The sequence below is a fragment of the Electrona antarctica genome, assembly GCF_951216825.1.
Source record: "Electrona antarctica genome assembly, chromosome: 1".
NCBI lineage: Eukaryota > Metazoa > Chordata > Actinopteri > Myctophiformes > Myctophidae > Electrona > Electrona antarctica.
In genome coordinates, this window is record NC_136806.1 from 10,486,533 (window position 1) to 10,505,179 (window position 18,647).

General features: G+C 46.3%; 1 protein-coding gene across 1 annotated transcript in view; it reads left to right on the forward strand.

Annotated features, from left to right (window-relative positions):
- Nucleotides 1-10,101: 10,101 nt before the first annotated feature.
- The window catches only part of rem2 (RAS (RAD and GEM)-like GTP binding 2), a 67,686-nt gene continuing 59,140 nt past the window's right edge, over nucleotides 10,102-18,647 (forward strand). The window contains exons 1-3 of the mRNA XM_079512311.1: nucleotides 10,102-10,593; nucleotides 12,995-13,358; nucleotides 15,938-16,011. Of these exons, the coding sequence (XP_079368437.1) occupies nucleotides 10,582-10,593; nucleotides 12,995-13,358; nucleotides 15,938-16,011 (450 nt within the window). The 5' untranslated portion in view covers nucleotides 10,102-10,581. The remainder of the gene's footprint in view (nucleotides 10,594-12,994; nucleotides 13,359-15,937; nucleotides 16,012-18,647) is intronic.

Consider the following 18,647-nt stretch of genomic DNA (forward strand, 5'->3'; position numbering starts at 1 on the left):
GACAAGACAAACATATGACATCCGTAATACCAAAAACCTACTACCAGGGAGACTCAGAGAGAGTCTAAATAGCTAACCACTAAACCAAGTACAGACTAAAAGAGACTAATAAGAACAATACATTAAGAAATTACTAAGCTAATATAAAACTAAGAACACCGCAAATTGCTACTCATCAAAGCAGGAGCAATGGCTGGAGAGTATGCCAGAGGCAAGCCTCTTAAAAGTCACTAGGGGGATCAAGGAAGCCAATTTTAATCTGGTCTGTAGATCGTTCCAAGCCCAGGGCCCAAAAAACGCACATACTAACATTAGTTTGTAGCAGTGCTCTGCCATGTATGACGTATACCTGTGTGCAAGGTGCAAGGTGGCACCTCGACAGATTGCATTCCTAGTTGCATCTTTATTTAGCTTGCCCTGTGTTTGAGGTGTTGATGATGGTATAAGCTCCTTTTTGTCTTGTTCACCATGATGTGCTGTGGTTTACACTTTACACCACGTGACCCTCCCCCCCCCCCCCCCCCCCCCCCCCCCCGGTGGTGGAAAAGTACTCGATTGTTTTACTTAAGTAGAAGTATCAATACTGCAATGTAGAACTACTCCGTTACAAGTAAACGTCCGGAATAACAATGTGAGCTTGTGAGCTTGTAGATCGGCTATTTTCAAATAGCCGAAACGTGTGTATATATAGGGCTGAAGTGGTTAATGTATGTTTTGTAATAATACAAATCTACAAAGTAACTGTAACTAAAGTTTTCAAATACATGTAGTGGAGTAAAAGTACAATCATTTGCCTCTGAGATTAGTAGTAGTAGTAGGAGTAGTAGTGGAGTAGAAGTAAAAGTATTGTGAAATTGGAAATACTCAAGTAAAGTACCAATACCTCATAATTGCACTTAAGTAAATGTACACTTTACACCACTGCTATCTTGTGTGTGTGTGTGTGTGTGTGTGTGTGTGTGTGTGTGTGTGTGTGTGTGTGTGTGTGTGTGTGTGTGTGTGTGCGTGTGCGTGTGCGTGTGCACGTGCACGTGTGTGTGTGTGTCCTGCTCTCTGTTTATCCATCTGTGTTTGATCATCCGGTTATGTGAGTGTGTTTGTTCGGTAACAATTACAATCCCCTATGTGTTCTGCCTGTACCTGCAGTGTCTGAGATTATCCTGAGTATTCTATAGAATTATAACTTTGCTTTTCTGCCTATTTTGTCCTGCATTTTGTGCTCTACCTGAATTCAGATTCAGATTTTCCGGGGCCAGTTTTGAATTGCAGCCGTCCGTATGGGTGCCCTTTGAGAGCGGTTTTGAAGGAGTCGAGGGATTCACATGTCTTAACAACTGTTGGTAGGGCGTTCCACATTTTGGTGGCATATACATAGGAGTGGAATGAATTTAGTCCCTTGTTTGTGCAGAATCTGGGTTGCACACACGGTTTGTTGAACTCCCTCCGGTGTTGTGGGTGTGGACTGTGGAGCATCAGGTGCAAGACCACCATCCTCCTCCTGAACAGCTTCTATCTATACAGTGGCAGCAATTCGACTGCTGAATAAGAGCTATGCCTGTTGCCACTGCACAGATGGACTCTCCATTTTTGTTATTAATGCAAGAACAAGAGAGAGGCTGTAGTGTCTATTAGCTTGGAATCCCCGTCGATGCTGTCTCTGGCAGGCAGGTTTCTGAAGTGTCCACAGACATTAGTGAGGATCAATTCACCATTCGTCAGCCTTCTGATTGGTCCCTGACTGACTGACCAAACATGTTATGCCCAGTCACCATGCTGCACCTGTCATGTTCCTTTTTTACTGACACCAAGTTTAAAATAAGAATTGAATACACTGAATATACGGTTAAAAATGGGAGAAGTGCTCAATGTTCTAAAAGACTGTATAGAGATGGTAGTAAACTTTAGATAGAGCCCTGTGCGACTCCAGTTAATACTGTGGAGTCATTCTAATAATTATAGGCTCTATACTGTATGCACACAGAATAACACTTCTCACTTCCGGGCCCCTTCCCTGAATGGGTGTTACCGATGAAGAACCTGACTGTTCCATTCTGGTCAAACTAGAGTCAGGGTGCTGCTATTGTGCGTGTCTTGAGTGGGTTCCAAATGGCCCGTACAGGTGTGTAACCACCTTACGGGTCCATTTGGTTCCATTTGTACACTCTCAGATTTATGGGGGTCCTTGAAAGTAAAATGTTTGAGAACCACTGTACACTAAAGTGATGAACAGAGTCTTAATTAGTATCATCGGGGAAAGGAAGGCACCCAAAAGTATAGGAAGAGTTATGTCTGTGCACAGAGACCTATATCCCCATGGGAACGACAGGACCACGACGAGTGGGGAGGAGAACATCTCCTCCGTCACCAGGAGGGCCTCACCATGCAGCAGAGGATGGAGTGGGGAGGAGAACATCTCCTCCATCACCAGGAGGGCCTCACCATGCAGCAGAGGATGGAGTGGGGAGGAGAACATCTCCTCCGTCACCAGGAGGGCCCATCATGCAGCAGAGGATGGAGTGGGGAGGAGAACATCTCCTCCGTCACCAGGAGGGCCTCACCATGCAGCAGAGGATGGAGTGGGGAGGAGAACATCTCCTCCATCACCAGGAGGGCCTCACCATGCAGCAGAGGATGGAGTGGGGAGGAGAACATCTCCTCCATCACCAGGAGGGCCTCACCATGCAGCAGAGGATGGAGTGGGGAGGAGAACATCTCCTCCATCACCAGGAGGGCCCACCCATAGAGTATAAAGAAGGATAGAGACTGAACTGGCACAAAGCTCCGCCCCACCCCCGCTATTCATGTCAGTGGAAGTTGCTCAGTGGCGTTTTGAAGCACCCGGAAGAACCGTCTCAGAACGTCTACTTCCGCATTTGACCACCAAATTTTGGTGGTCAAATGCGGAAGTGCAACCGAGCGCTCAATGTTAAAGCCCAGCTGCACAGGGTTTCCCGGTCATGAATCCACGGGTCCGCCTGTAGTCCCTCCTCTTACCACTAGGGCCCAGTGCTTCAACGTTGAAGAGCCTCACTGGGGCCTTGGGCCTACCATCAGCAGAGGATGTCTCTTCCTGTGGCATCATGAAGAGGGCGTTCGACCTGCCTGCACAGAGAATGATGATGCAGTTCTACATGGCCATGCTGCACCGCTGAGTCCCCACTTCACATCCATCATAGTCTGCATGGTTCACTGCCTCCACCATAAAGGACCCGCTACAGACCAGGAGTATGTATGGTCATTTGGGGGTCCCAGGGGGTGGCATTTAACACCCCCTGCGTGTTGCATTTTTTTCTCCACGTCCAATTCTTCTTTTCTTTTCTTTTTTTTGTTTTTAGTTCAATGTTTGCTTTAAAAACACCATTTACAATGTAATGAAAATAAATTAATGTTTGTTTTGTCCCTAACACAAACATTAAATCCCATTAACAATAAAGAGAATTTAACAACAACCTGAAACTGCCCGAAATATTTACGATATTGCAACAAGTGTTTCAAGTGAATGACTACGGTAGACTAAACTGCAGTACACACACACACACAACCTAGCGCTGTCCATTGTTCTGAAACTGGCACACTAAGCCTAAAAGTGCTGTCCATGGTTCTTAAACGGCCACGCACACACACACGCAACATAATGGCGCTGTCCATGGTGCTGAAATGGACACAGACTAAAGCGCTGTCCATCGTTCTGAAACAATGGTGATTGATTGATTGATTGATTGATTGATTGATTGATTGATTGAAGTATTTATTAACAGTTTGCAGAATGGGTACATTTCACATGAAAGCACAGCTCAATATACAAAGACTGTTACTGTGAACAACACACTGATAAAGCATTACACTTGTTTACAACAGGGTCCACCATTTTCAATTCAACAGAACATTAAGAGACCTATACCCGCAGAGCAGACAGGTATCTAATAGATGGCTCCACCCGCAGAGCAGACAGGTATCTAATAGATGGCTCCACCCGCAGAGCAGACAGGTATCTAATAGATGGCTCCAACCTGTACCCACAGGGCAGACAGGTATCTAATAGATGGCTCCAACCTGTACCCACAGAGCAGACAGGTATCTAATAGATGGCTCCAACCTGTACCCACAGAGCAGACAGGTATCTAATAGATGGATCCAACCTGTACCCACAGAGCAGACAGGTATCTAATAGATGGCTCCAACCTGTACCCGCAGAGCAGACAGGTATCTAATAGATGGATTCAACCTGTACCCACAGAGCAGACAGGTATCTAATAGATGGCTGCCTCCAACCTGTACCCACAGAGCAGACAGGTATCTAATAGATGGCTCCAACCTGTACCCACAGGGCAGACAGGTATCTAATAGATGGATCCAACCTGTACCCACAGGGCAGACAGGTATCTAATAGATGGCTCCAACCTGTACCCACAGAGCAGACAGGTATCTAATAGATGGCTCCACCCGCAGAGCAGACAGGTATCTAATAGATGGCTCCAACCTGTACCCACAGGGCAGACAGGTATCTAATAGATGGATCCAACCTGTACCCACAGGGCAGACAGGTATCTAATAGATGGCTGCCTCCAACCTGTACCCACAGAGCAGACAGGTATCTAATAGATGGATCCAACCTGTACCCACAGAGCAGACAGGTATCTAATAGATGGATCCAACCTGTACCCACAGAGCAGACAGGTATCTAATAGATGGATCCAACCTGTACCCACAGAGCAGACAGGTATCTAATAGATGGCTCCAACCTGTACCCGCAGGGCAGACAGGTATCTAATAGATGGCTCCAACCTGTACCCACAGGGCAGACAGGTATCTAATAGATGGCTCCAACCTGTACCCGCAGGGCAGACAGGTATCTAATACAGGGGTTCTCAACCTTTTTGGCCGGGGACCCCCGAAAATGCTTTGGCAACGTCTCGGGACCCCCGCCCCGCCCCCTCCCGACCCCCAATATAAATTGACTGCTACAATAACCTTAAACCATTTTGGGCGGGAACCCCTTTTGGTGTTTTAAGCATTGTTATAATTTAGCTATTGAAAAATAGCAGATCTACAAGCTCATAGCACGCCACCGAGTGGCGCGCTACGAGCTTGTAGGTCTGCTATTTTTGAAAAATCGTGAAAATAAATGTAAAAATAAATCTTTTTTTTTTCTTTTTTTTTAATAATTTGGGGACCCCCTAAAATTATTTGGCGACCCCCTGAGGGGTCGCGACCCACGGGTTGAGAACCCCTGAATTCTAATAGATGGCTCCAACCTGTACGCGCAGAGCAGACAGGTATCTAATAGATGGCTCCAACCTGTACCCACAGAGCAGACAGGTATCTAATAGATGGCTCCAACCTGTACCCGCAGGGCAGACAGGTATCTAATAGATGGCTCCAACCTGTACCCACAGAGCAGACAGGTATCTAATAGATGGATCCAACCTGTACCCACAGAGCAGACAGGTATCTAATAGATGGCTCCAACCTGTACCCACAGAGCAGACAGGTATCTAATAGATGGCTCCACCCGCAGAGCAGACAGGTATCTAATAGATGGCTCCAACCTGTACCCACAGAGCAGACAGGTATCTAATAGATGGCTCCAACCTGTACCCACAGAGCAGACAGGTATCTAATAGATGGCTCCAACCTGTACCCACAGAGCAGACGGGTATCTAATAGATGGCTCCAACCTGTACCCGCAGAGCAGACAGGTATCTAATAGATGGCTCCAACCTGTACCCACAGAGCAGACAGGTATCTAATAGATGGCTGCCTCCAACCTGTACCCACAGAGCAGACAGGTATCTAATAGATGGCTCCAACCTGTACCCACAGAGCAGACAGGTATCTAATAGATGGCTCCAACCTGTACCCACAGAGCAGACAGGTATCTAATAGATGGCTCCAACCTGTACCCACAGAGCAGACAGGTATCTAATAGATGGATCCAACCTGTACCCACAGAGCAGACAGGTATCTAATAGATGGCTCCAACCTGTACCCACAGAGCAGACAGGCATCTAATAGATGGATCCAACCTGTACCCACAGAGCAGACAGGTATCTAATAGATGGATCCAACCTGTACCCACAGAGCAGACAGGTATCTAATAGATGGCTCCAACCTGTACCCGCAGAGCAGACAGGTATCTAATAGATGGCTCCAACCTGTACCCGCAGAGCAGACAGGTATCTAATAGATGGCTGCCTCCAACCTGTACCCACAGAGCAGACAGGTATCTAATAGATGGCTCCAACCTGTACCCGCAGAGCAGACAGGTATCTAATAGATGGCTCCAACCTGTACCCGCAGAGCAGACAGGTATCTAATAGATGGCTCCAACCTGTACCCGCAGAGCAGACAGGTATCTAATAGATGGCTGCCTCCAACCTGTACCCACAGAGCAGACAGGTATCTAATAGATGGCTCCAACCTGTACCCGCAGAGCAGACAGGTATCTAATAGATGGCTCCAACCTGTACCCGCAGAGCAGACAGGTATCTAATAGATGGATCCAACCTGTACCCACAGAGCAGACAGGTATCTAATAGATGGCTGCCTCCAACCTGTACCCACAGAGCAGACAGGTATCTAATAGATGGCTCCAACCTGTACCCACAGAGCAGACAGGTATCTAATAGATGGCTCCAACCTGTACCCACAGAGCAGACAGGTATCTAATAGATGGCTCCAACCTGTACCCACAGAGCAGACAGGTATCTAATAGATGGATCCAACCTGTACCCACAGAGCAGACAGGTATCTAATAGATGGCTCCAACCTGTACCCACAGAGCAGACAGGTATCTAATAGATGGATCCAACCTGTACCCACAGAGCAGACAGGTATCTAATAGATGGATCCAACCTGTACCCACAGAGCAGACAGGTATCTAATAGATGGCTCCAACCTGTACCCGCAGAGCAGACAGGTATCTAATAGATGGCTCCAACCTGTACCCGCAGAGCAGACAGGTATCTAATAGATGGCTGCCTCCAACCTGTACCCACAGAGCAGACAGGTATCTAATAGATGGCTCCAACCTGTACCCGCAGAGCAGACAGGTATCTAATAGATGGCTCCAACCTGTACCCGCAGAGCAGACAGGTATCTAATAGATGGCTCCAACCTGTACCCGCAGAGCAGACAGGTATCTAATAGATGGCTGCCTCCAACCTGTACCCACAGAGCAGACAGGTATCTAATAGATGGCTCCAACCTGTACCCACAGAGCAGACAGGTATCTAATAGATGGCTCCAACCTGTACCCATAGAGCAGACAGGTATCTAATAGATGGATCCAACCTGTACCCACAGAGCAGACAGGTATCTAATAGATGGCTCCAACCTGTACCCACAGAGCAGACAGGTATCTAATAGATGGCTCCAACCTGTACCCGCAGAGCAGACAGGTATCTAATAGATGGATCCAACCTGTACCCACAGAGCAGACAGGTATCTAATAGATGGCTGCCTCCAACCTGTACCCACAGAGCAGACAGGTATCTAATAGATGGCTCCAACCTGTACCCGCAGAGCAGACAGGTATCTAATAGATGGCTCCAACCTGTACCCGCAGAGCAGACAGGTATCTAATAGATGGCTCCAACCTGTACCCGCAGAGCAGACAGGTATCTAATAGATGGCTCCAACCTGTACCCACAGAGCAGACAGGTATCTAATAGATGGATCCAACCTGTACCCACAGAGCAGACAGGTATCTAATAGATGGCTCCAACCTGTACCCACAGAGCAGACAGGTATCTAATAGATGGCTCCAACCTGTACCCGCAGAGCAGACAGGTATCTAATAGATGGATCCAACCTGTACCCACAGGGCAGGCAGGTATCTAATAGATGGCTCCAACCTGTACCCACAGGGCAGACAGGTATCTAATAGATGGATCCAACCTGTACCCACAGGGCAGACAGGTATCTAATAGATGGATCCAACCTGTACCCACAGAGCAGACAGGTATCTAATAGATGGCTCCAACCTGTACCCGCAGAGCAGACTGGTATCTAATAGATGGCTCCAACCTGTACCCGCAGAGCAGACAGGTATCTAATAGATGGATCCAACCTGTACCCACAGAGCAGACAGGTATCTAATAGATGGCTCCAACCTGTACCCGCAGAGCAGACTGGTATCTAATAGATGGCTCCAACCTGTACCCGCAGAGCAGACAGGTATCTTCATGTTACTTGTTTTTTGTCCTCACTCAACCTCTCCTGATCTCCTCCTACTCACAGAGCTCAACCTCTCCTGATCTCCTCCTACTCACAGAGCTGGTGGGAAGTTTCTGGGAACTGTGCCTAAGCTTTTTGTGCATTTCTACTACTAAAAAAAAGAATGTCCAGTATAAACAGTGGTGGAAAGTAAAAGATGAGTGTTCATTTTTTTGGTTTTCATTTGCTGCTTTCTTTTACAAATTACAATTTACAATTTAAGGTATTTATCAGACGCTCTTAATCCAGAGCGATTTACAGGAAGCAAGAACAATACATCAAATACATAAATCAATAACACCTGTGTGAAGTGAGGGGCGCTCTTATCATCATACATCATTCATCATACATCATCTCATTCTGGTCAATCACAATTTGCGTCTTCACTTTTCCGTCTTCACTTTTATCTTCAATGTCCGTGTTTACACAAACCCGGAAAGCTGGCCATAGGAGGGGCTAGCGCCCCTCAAAGATCTGAGTACTGCCTGACATTAGGTTCTACAAAATGTCTTCTAAATCAGAACATTTCTGAAAAACCCTATGTAGATCTGCTATTTTTCAATAGCTATATAACATAATGCTTAAAACACCAAAAGGGGTTCCTGATCAGAATGGGTTAAAGTTTAGACATAAGGGGTAAGTAAGGCGTACGCGAGATAGTTGGTGTTCTCTACATCAGTGCTTCTTAAAATTGGGTCTGCGGGGTCCCACCAGGGGTCCCACCAGGGGACCTTGACAGGCGGCAGGGGTTTACAATTTTGGCTATTCATAAATAGCCAATCTACAAACTCACAGCGCGTCATGGTGCGATGCGCTGTGAGCTTATATAGATCTGCTATTTTCAAAAGTTGTCGACAGGCTGCATCTTGTCAAATCTTCTTACGGGGGTCCCCTGACACAACACCTTTCCAGATGGGGTGTCTGTGACGTGTCAAGGTCCATTATTGATTGGGCATTGGGCAGCCACGGACCACCTGATTGGGCATTGGGCAGCCACGGACCACCTGATTGGGCATTGGGCAGCCACGGACCACCTGATTGGGCATTGGGCAGCCACGGACCACCTGATTGGGCATTGGGCAGCCACGGACCACCTGATTGGGCATTGGGCAGCCACGGACCACCTGATTGGGCATTGGGCAGCCACGGACCACCTGATTGGGCATTGGGCAGCCACGGACCACCGTTTGATGAGATTTAGCCTCTCGGAACCAAAATGTAGAATATTTTGTTATCGTTGGATACGATTTTGTCCACATAATTCCATGCTGTGCTGCATGATGTTGGTTAGTTGGTACCATACTAGATAACAGGCAAGGTTCGGTTGATCAAAAAAATAACAATTATTCTATACATTCTGTAGACATTTATTGTAAATTAAGTAATGCAGATGTTTAACAATAATTTAACTCTTAAAATGAAACCAAATTTCATTTGGTTTCATTTTACGCTCTCAAGAAATTATTAAAGACCTATAAGGGTCCATTTGGTTACCAACTCTCCATCTCCTCTCCTCTCTTCCATCCATAGCCTCAATCTGAAGCAATAATCTTCTGCCTCCCTCTAGCGGCCGGTTCACGTCCAGAGAATCGACCATCGAATTTTACTTCCTTTCTCCGTAAAACAAAAATGCACCGGCAAAATCCGCCGTTTTCAAAAAAGGTGGTCAAGGACGTGTTGTTGGGGCAGTGTTGTTCACACTATAGAGTCTACAGTTCAGGTGTCGAGACATACAGACAGACACAGTCACACACTCCAAACCAATAAGCCAGTAAGGCATCCTTCTCTTAATTCTCATCATACAAGGACGCGCCCATGCACGATGCAGTGCACACTGTACACACACACACACACACACACACACACACACACACACACCACGGTTGTAGAGTGGAGAGCGGAGCAGGTATATACGAAAAGCAGCCGCTAAGATGAGGAGGGAACATGCTCTCTCCACCGTTACCTTCTTCTGAAGGAAGGAGGATCTTCTTCATCGTAGCAGCCTAGTAGTATTCATAGTAGACACAGAGAAGCAGGTGTGGCCTATTATCCATGCCTACCTATTTTTCCACGCACAGCAGCAGCTCGCAGACGCTTAAAGTCTCAGGAGGAGCCTCTAGGATTTACGCGCCGGCCAGGGCTATAGGATAACATTACAACACCACCATGTTAAATGATATGTTTTTGCACGCTTCTTTTGTCCACCGCCCGTTGTCGGTGTTCTTCCTCGCGTTGTGAGAAGAACCCGGAGACAACAACAAACCAACTATCATCACTCACAGATGACCCGATGAGATGGTCGTTAACTGAGCACTTTGTTTTGTGAAGCGAAGACATTATAGGCTATAAACAGCCATCATCATCATGACAGACCAGGTAAGACCGACAACAACTGGTATTTTACGTGTGTGTGTGTGACTGTGTGTGTGCACCGCATGCATGCAGGTACACACCCTACTATAATGTATAGCCGTGAGAAGAATCGCGAGCTCACATCACTTTGTTTGTTTGCACACACGCACGCTCCACGCATACTTTGTTTTTGTTAACCATGCTGTCACAGAATCGTAACCGCTTTAACACGTGGTGGACTTTAAGTTTACAACAATAGGTGTATTTCATTAGGCGATTGATTACCTTGGACGGAATATAATTGTAGTGTTTAACAATTCGAATTCTAATACTGTGCATATAGTAGCCTAGCCTATACGCCTTATAGATGTGTGTTCAGTTCAGTTCGGTGTGTGCGCCCAGGGGAGCTTTACGCGTGGCATAATGGACTCTCTAGGCTGTATTGTAACAACCTTTAGAGTAAAACATAATTGCCTGTAGTAGTAGTAGCTGTTTTTGTTTTCGCAAAGCCAGCTAGTAAAGCTAGATTAACCCCATGACACGCGTCACCCTCAGCCCTGTGAGAGCATCTGTCTCTCTCTCTCCCTAACAGCTCCCCCCGGCCCGAACCCGCGCCCACTACTCACAATAAAAGGGCATGATTAATTGATTAGGTTCTTTTTAATTAGCGTAATTGGTTGCATGGCGCCTCCTTCTTTGTGGTGTAAGCTTGAGTTACTCAAGCGTGTGAATGAATGGGCGAATAACGAACGTGCAGCAAATTAAGCCACAGCCAAAACCACCTGCTTTTAGGCCACAGATAGCCTACCAGATTACTAGTGTTGTATTATTATTGATAGGGGGTCGTTTCTGACTTGACCCTCTGTACTCACACTAATGACACGCACACATGTTCCAGGGTAAATGGCTGTAGCTCATAGAAACCATATCCTACAGTATGCAGTGTATTTGAGAGAGAGAAGGGGTGGGGGTCCCATGGCTTACACATAATCAATGATGATAAAAGTTCCTATATGTAGGAGGTCAGATGTCCCCCTTTGTGTGGGACAGTCCCTAATTATTATTATTTTTTTTTCATTTTTTATTAAGCCTTTTTCATTTTCATTTCAAATCCCCCATCGCCCCACCCTCCCCAAGGTTCCACTTATCGTTGCAACAAGAAAAGACATTTCATCAGTTATATTAGGGAATTGACAGTCCCTAATTTCTAAGACTTTATAAGCGTCCCACAAATTGAGCCCCTGTCCCACTAGCAGGCACCAGTGTTCAAATGCCCTATATTAGTTAGTTAGTCCCCTAATAGTTGTCTTTCTGTTGTTAAAATACCCAATACAACTTAAGTAATACGTTTCTACCCCCGTCCCGTCCCACACAAGCAATACTTCTGTCCCTCAATTGTGCAAACCGATGGGGTATCATTTATTTTACAATAGCATGCATCCTCATGGCAAGAATAAATCTGCCATGTAAAATGGTTAAAACTAGAAGAAAAAAAAACCCCCAAGAAACTTTGAGACGTTCTTGGTGTCATCTGACAACTATAATGAAGCTGCGTATTGAATGTCGGTGAGGTTAGAATGGTCATGGCGCTCCTTTTTAAAGGCCTTGAATGCTCCCAGGAGACTGGGGTCGTCACTCGTCACAGGCACCTCCTAGAATGTTTTTGACCCAATTCCATCCTAATGCATTCTGCAGCCCTCGCATCGAGTCACTACAGTATACCAGAAACTCGGTCATATATATGCACTCTTGCTGCTTCTGTCTTTCTCTTTCTTCTGTGCGTTTCATCTTTTTCTGCCCTCGTTTACTTTCGCCAAATGGCTCACTTGTAAAATGATCACTCCTTTCACTCTCCCTCCTTGTCATTTCTCCTAGTGAACAGCACTCCGCTAGTGTCCTATAGCTTCAGTCATTTAGCCTATACTGTTTAGCATCTCGTGCCTCCTGCATGTTTTATCTCCATAGATCTGTCGCTCATCGCTTCGTCTCCCGTTTATCTGTATAGCGCTATACCTCTCACCTCCTTTTGTGTTACCTTCCCGTAGAGGCGCGCACACGCCCATCCCTGCCCCCAACGCATGCATCCACCCTCCCTCCCTCCCTCCCACAGTGAATAACAGTCGACATGAACGGTCTGTATTACAGGCACACTATAGCAGCCCGTTTTGCTCGAGGTATACTCAGTTGCACATGGGTGAAGCGCATCAATGATGGCCAATCTACAAGCTCACACCGTATGGCCGTGCAATGTGTTGTAGAACTTGTAGATCTGCTATTGTCAGTGTGCATGTGACACCGGCGGGGGCAGCCATTCCATTTTGGGCCAGGCACTTTAATAGGAACACTGGATAAACAGTGGCATTTGGGTCATGGCAAATGGGCCGTGTAGCCTTACATCTCATACATCTCTTCTTTCCCTCTCCAGTACAGCATGTTTCTCACCACCGCGCCCCCTCTACGCCGGGGGAGCACGCCTGTGCCAATCAAGCACCAGCTGAGGCGGGAGGAGGCCGTGTCGGACGACTGCGATTGGATCCCGGGCCTGGACAGCGAGCCCGCCACCCTGCCCATCACAGACACGGGGCTCCTCGCCCCCGGGGCCGAGTCGTTCGGTCAGCTGACGGCGTCGGCCAGCGCCTCCACCACCTTGCCGGCGTGTTACCAGAGCCACGGAGGGGCGCTCAGGATGGTGCTTCTGGGGCAGACCGGCGTGGGGAAATCGTTGCTGGCTCTGTCCCTGGCCGGCCAGTCGGACAGGTCGCTGTCTATAGACTCTGAGACGCAAGAGGGTAATGATGGCCTGCAGAGGGACAGTGGTTGTGTGTTTGTGTGTTTTAATATAATAATCTTTGCTATGTCTCCATTTCCACTCACCCTTGCAGAGCAGCAATCGCATCATCACATTTTCTGGGGGGGTTTAAAGTGATTCACGACCAGCCAATGAATTGTGTGTATGTACAAGTACACTGAATGAGACCTTCTTGCCGATGCCATAGTTCAGAGAACCTGCCATACAGCCAAGGCCATAAATCGTTTAACATTGATCTGCCCTTCCTCAACCTTTACAGTTTCAAGGGGAAGATCTAGCCCAAAAACATAAGTCACGTGTCATTGATCTGATTCTGGACAGTTCCGTCAATAAATGAAGTGTTCAGGGTCCAAATTGTGACGTCTAATCATTGCCGACAACAAATGACTACTGACAGGAAACATTATTAGCCATCCTTAAGGAGGTTGCTTTGTACTGTATAAAACTAAGAACTCTCTAGGATGTAATTGCATCGTTAAAAACCTTAAATAGCATAAATAGCATTAAGCCCTTAAGACAACCTGTGTAAAAGAAAGTGACGTTGACCCGATGATTATGACGTAAGAGCAGAATGGATGTTGTTTCGGCTCTGGGGGGGAGGAGGAGGAGGAGGAGGAGGAGGGGGAGGGGGGTCCTTTCCACTCACCCCTGACCCTTCCCAATCAATGTGTCTGTCAGCGAGGACCAACCAACCAATCAGTCACGCAATCACTGTCACAGAGTGATGGGGCGTACTGTTTGCCCCCTTTAAGCTCCGTCGCTATGCTGACTCACACCATGCACTTAACCATTACTGGCCTTGGAGTCATACCTGCCAATAACTCCCCTGTGTTTTGCAGGAGACTCCTTTTTATTTGACAATTTCTCCCGCGCTGCTCCTGCGCCAGCATTTTCTCCTGCATTTGGGGGATTTCACCGGCCCTTTTTGTGTGGTCAACCCGGTCAAACCTCTCTCTCATCAATGAGAGAGTGGGAATGTTACTCTTTTACTCTCGCTATATACACTGGATAAAGTCCAGTCCCACATACAGTGTACACATACTGTATACACTCGTGTATCTACATTTTAATTGAATGCAATTATAAAGGGAGAGTAAATTTAACCCATTTTGACCTGAGATCAGATTCCAAAAATGTCTTCTACATCCTGACAGTTTTCTGAAAAAGCTATGTTTCTATGTCAGTCGTTCTTCGATTTTTCAAAATAGCAGACCTACAAGCTCGTAGCGTGCCACTCGGTGGCGCGCTATGAGCTTGTAGATCTGCTATTTTTCAATAGCTAAAGCATAACATAATGCTAACACCAAAAGGGGTTCCCGCCCAAAATGGGTTAAAGAAATTAGTGGTTGTTATTATTAAAGATGGCTCTTTTATCGCTTCCGTCGTCAAATGTATGTAGGCTTACTGTACTTTCAGCTTTTTAATTCTAAATTAGTAAAGCCTGCTACAAGTATCAAAGTCCTAAAAATCCACCAGAATACTGGAAATGACATCCACTTTGTTACAAAGTTTCGGGGGGAGAACCTTAGAGTATATATTAATAGAGACGGCACCGGATTTTTTCTCCCATCCACTTGCATTAAGTTGCTCAAAAGCACGATTTCACTCCTCCCTTCCGTGTAGGAACATAGTGCATTCTGGGATGGATTGCTCCAATAACAGGAACGCGCTGGGCCGTTGACTATCATTGCACCATTTGCGTTCACGTGTCATGGGCCCAATAACATGACCGTGCGCAATGATAGTCAACGGCCCAGCGCTGGCTCGAGCTGCAATACCAAATTCGGCCACTATGTCCATTTCGCCTCAGAGTTTCCTCCCGGTGCAGTCTCTATTAATATATACTCTAAGGGGAGAACCCCCCCACCCCTATCTGACGGTCTGAGGTTGCCAGGTATGGCCGGCCCCTCTCTCTCTGAAGGAGCTCGTGCTCATCTTTACAGTGGGGTGTATGTAATGTTATCAGGGAATTGTATCCACGGTCAAAACACTCAATCAGCTTTGAGTGCCGAGATGTCTCCCATCTGCTGATGACATGGGGTGTTCTATAGAATATTATATTGGCTGAATGCCATACATATATATTGGCATGCACGTCATAAAAGTATATATGTAGGGGATGGGGTTACGTTGTAGCTTTGATGCTGGATGAGCCTGCTTCTGCAATTGACTGTTCTTGATATCATTATTATGTCAAGGCTTTATCCCAAAAAGCAGCACAGCCATATTTTGTGGAAAAAAACAAATCTAAACCTATATACTAGGGTCCATTTGGCTCCATTTGTATACACTGATTAAATGAACACTGAGAATTGTACAGCATAGATGGGGTTCAGCAAGATAAAAAATCATAATGCACCCTTAAAATAAAAAGGTTGAAATCCTATGACAAAGAGGAGGCATATTGGAGTCATACAATCCATGAGTTTAGATGCTCGGTGTGTGTGTGTGTGGCGTGTGTGTGTGTGTGTGTGTGTGTGTGTGTGTGTGTGTGTGTGTGTGTGTGTGTGTGTGTGCGCGTGTGTAGTCCTCTGTGTGACATCCAGTGTTTGTTCCCAGGAGAAGGCTACGAGCGAAGTGTGACAGTTGACGACGAGGACAGCAAAATCGTGGTCTACGACAACTGGAAACAGGTGAGTTGATGTCTGCAGCGCGGCATTCCATCTAGGCCTGTCAACAACTATTACATAATCCATCGTCCCATCACAGTTATTTGACTCTTGTCAGCTTTGTGATTGGTCCCTGACTGACCAACCAGCAGACCCCTTCCACCTTGTTCCTCCCTGGTTCCCTCCCCTATTTCTGGTTGTTTATGCTGAGTTTTATTTGCTCAAAATTTGAAAAATATATAAAGATTTAAAGAAATGTATGCCCAGTCACTATGCTTGCACCCGAGATGTTCCTTGTTACTGAGACCAAGTTTCAAGTACGAATTGAATACATTAACATATCAATACGAGGCAAATTAAAACCTTTTTCAAAATCAACAGTAGTGGTTGGAGAGAGGGGATTTTTGTCAAACCAAGCACCAGCAACCAATGGGTGTTAGCTATTTTTTGTACGACAAAGGGCTTGCCTTAAGTTAATAAAATGTTGCTCCTTCCTTTTGGGTGTTTTTTAGTTTTAACGAATCAAACCCAGTTTGAGTTTGTGTGTGTGTGTGTGCATACATGTTTGTGTATGAGGGAGTGAATCGCAGGAAACGAGGCTACATCTGCTTGTGTGTTCACTTATATATGCTTGAATGTCTGAAGCAACAATGACCCTTGAGGCCACAGCTGGGGTTTTTGTTTTTAATCCTATGTGGGTTCTCTCTCACGTGGAAAATCATCTTGACTGTCAAAGCTGTCCGGTAGCATAGCTATGGCGGGTAGAAACTTGGGGCAAGGCGCCAGGATTTAACCATCCATCCATACATTTATGCTTTAAGTGTAAATCATGTCATGTGAATGAATGGTTCCGCATTGGTGATTTTTGTATGGGAAAAGCTTTATCGGCACCAGGCAGCTGAAGGGATGCAGAGCAGCTGGTGAAAACTTCACTGCAAAATCAAGAGAAGCATACAGTCATGATTGCTAATGTGCCGAGCAGCACTGTCATTAGCACGCTCTATGAACAACATTTTCCACATTCCAGATGTCCACTCAGCCTTCAGGGGCTGCCCCCCCCCCCCTTAAGGATAAATTATTTACACAAGAGCCACATTGAGCTCCGGGAACTCCACTAAAGGCTTTGCGTCAATTCAACTGACTGCAGTTCTTTCGTTTTTTTTATGATCCTTTATGATCCTTTCCACCTAATTACCTTAATTGTCTCAACTCTAATCTTCTCCACATCACGCTGTGCGATAATATTGATCCTGTGCTGTGAGACTAGATATCGTCTGGGATTTTAGTTATCATGACAAATTTGATATTTTTAGCTTAGCTTTTACTCTTCATGTGACCACCGCGCTCTGACTTTACTCTTCATGTGACCACCGCGCTCTGACTTTACTCTTCATGTGACCACCGCGCTCTGACTTTACTCTTCATGTGACCACCGCGCTCTGACTTTACTCTTCATGTGACCACCGCGCTCTGACTTTACTCTTCATGTGACCACCGCGCTCTGACTTTACTCTTCATGTGACCACCGCGCTCTGACTTTACTCTTCATGTGACCACCGCGCTCTGACTTTACTCTTCATGTGACCACCGCGCTCTGACTTTACTCTTCATGTGACCACCGCGCTCTGACTTTACTCTTCATGTGACCACCGCGCTCTGACTTTACTCTTCATGTGACCACCGCGCTCTGACTTTACTCTTCATGTGACCACCGCGCTCTGACTTTACTCTTCATGTGACCACCGCGCTCTGACTTTACTCTTCATGTGACCACCGCGCTCTGACTTTACTCTTCATGTGACCACCGCGCTCTGAATATTCATTTCATTTTTTAACAGGGACATGTCCATTCTGGCGCCTGATTATATAGGCAAACATTCGCCAAAAATAGCAGACCTACAAGCTATTGTCAGCAAACATACGTGGTGGGGACAAGGGCAGCCACAATAGCTGAATGGGTTAGACATTAGACAGCCTGCCTGCCTGGGAGGCAGAAAGTCCCAGGTTCGATGCCCGGCCCGGCAATGTGTCCCTGAGCAAGAAGCGTATCGGCTATGACCAAAGCCTTGACCAGATTATGACTTGTATGGAAGCAGGTATGATCCTTTAATGCCGTGACGGACATGTCACATTAGGGAGTTAACTGCGCTCCGCTCCTCTGGGGGAAGCTGAAAAGGGAATGTCCCCTGTGGGATGAAACGGGTCTCATTATTATTTTCGAGGAGACCCAGAACTCCCCTGGGGCAACCCGGGCAACTGAAGCTTATTGGGTATAAGTGGTTAGTATGTTCCTTATCTTAAAGGCTTCATTACAGTAAAGTGATACTGTTCTAGTTGAGTGAAATTAATGCAACAAATGAATGTCTGTACTGTAGCTGTTCATCATGTCCACATCACTAATGATTGATTCTAAAGATTTTTTTGGTTAGTGAATATTTTCTGAAAGCGGCAATCTGTCATCACCAAAATAACACATTATTGATACCAGTAAGACACCCTGAGGGCGAGAAGCCCTAAAGAGGTCGCACTAAAGGGAGAGGTCGCGCTGAAACAACAGAGCTTCTTAATGCGGATACGGCACAGTTGAGAATCAGGAGTTAAACTATTGATCTGGTGTCAGTGAGGTCAGATGTAGAGTTTCTGGCCGGCTCCATATATGC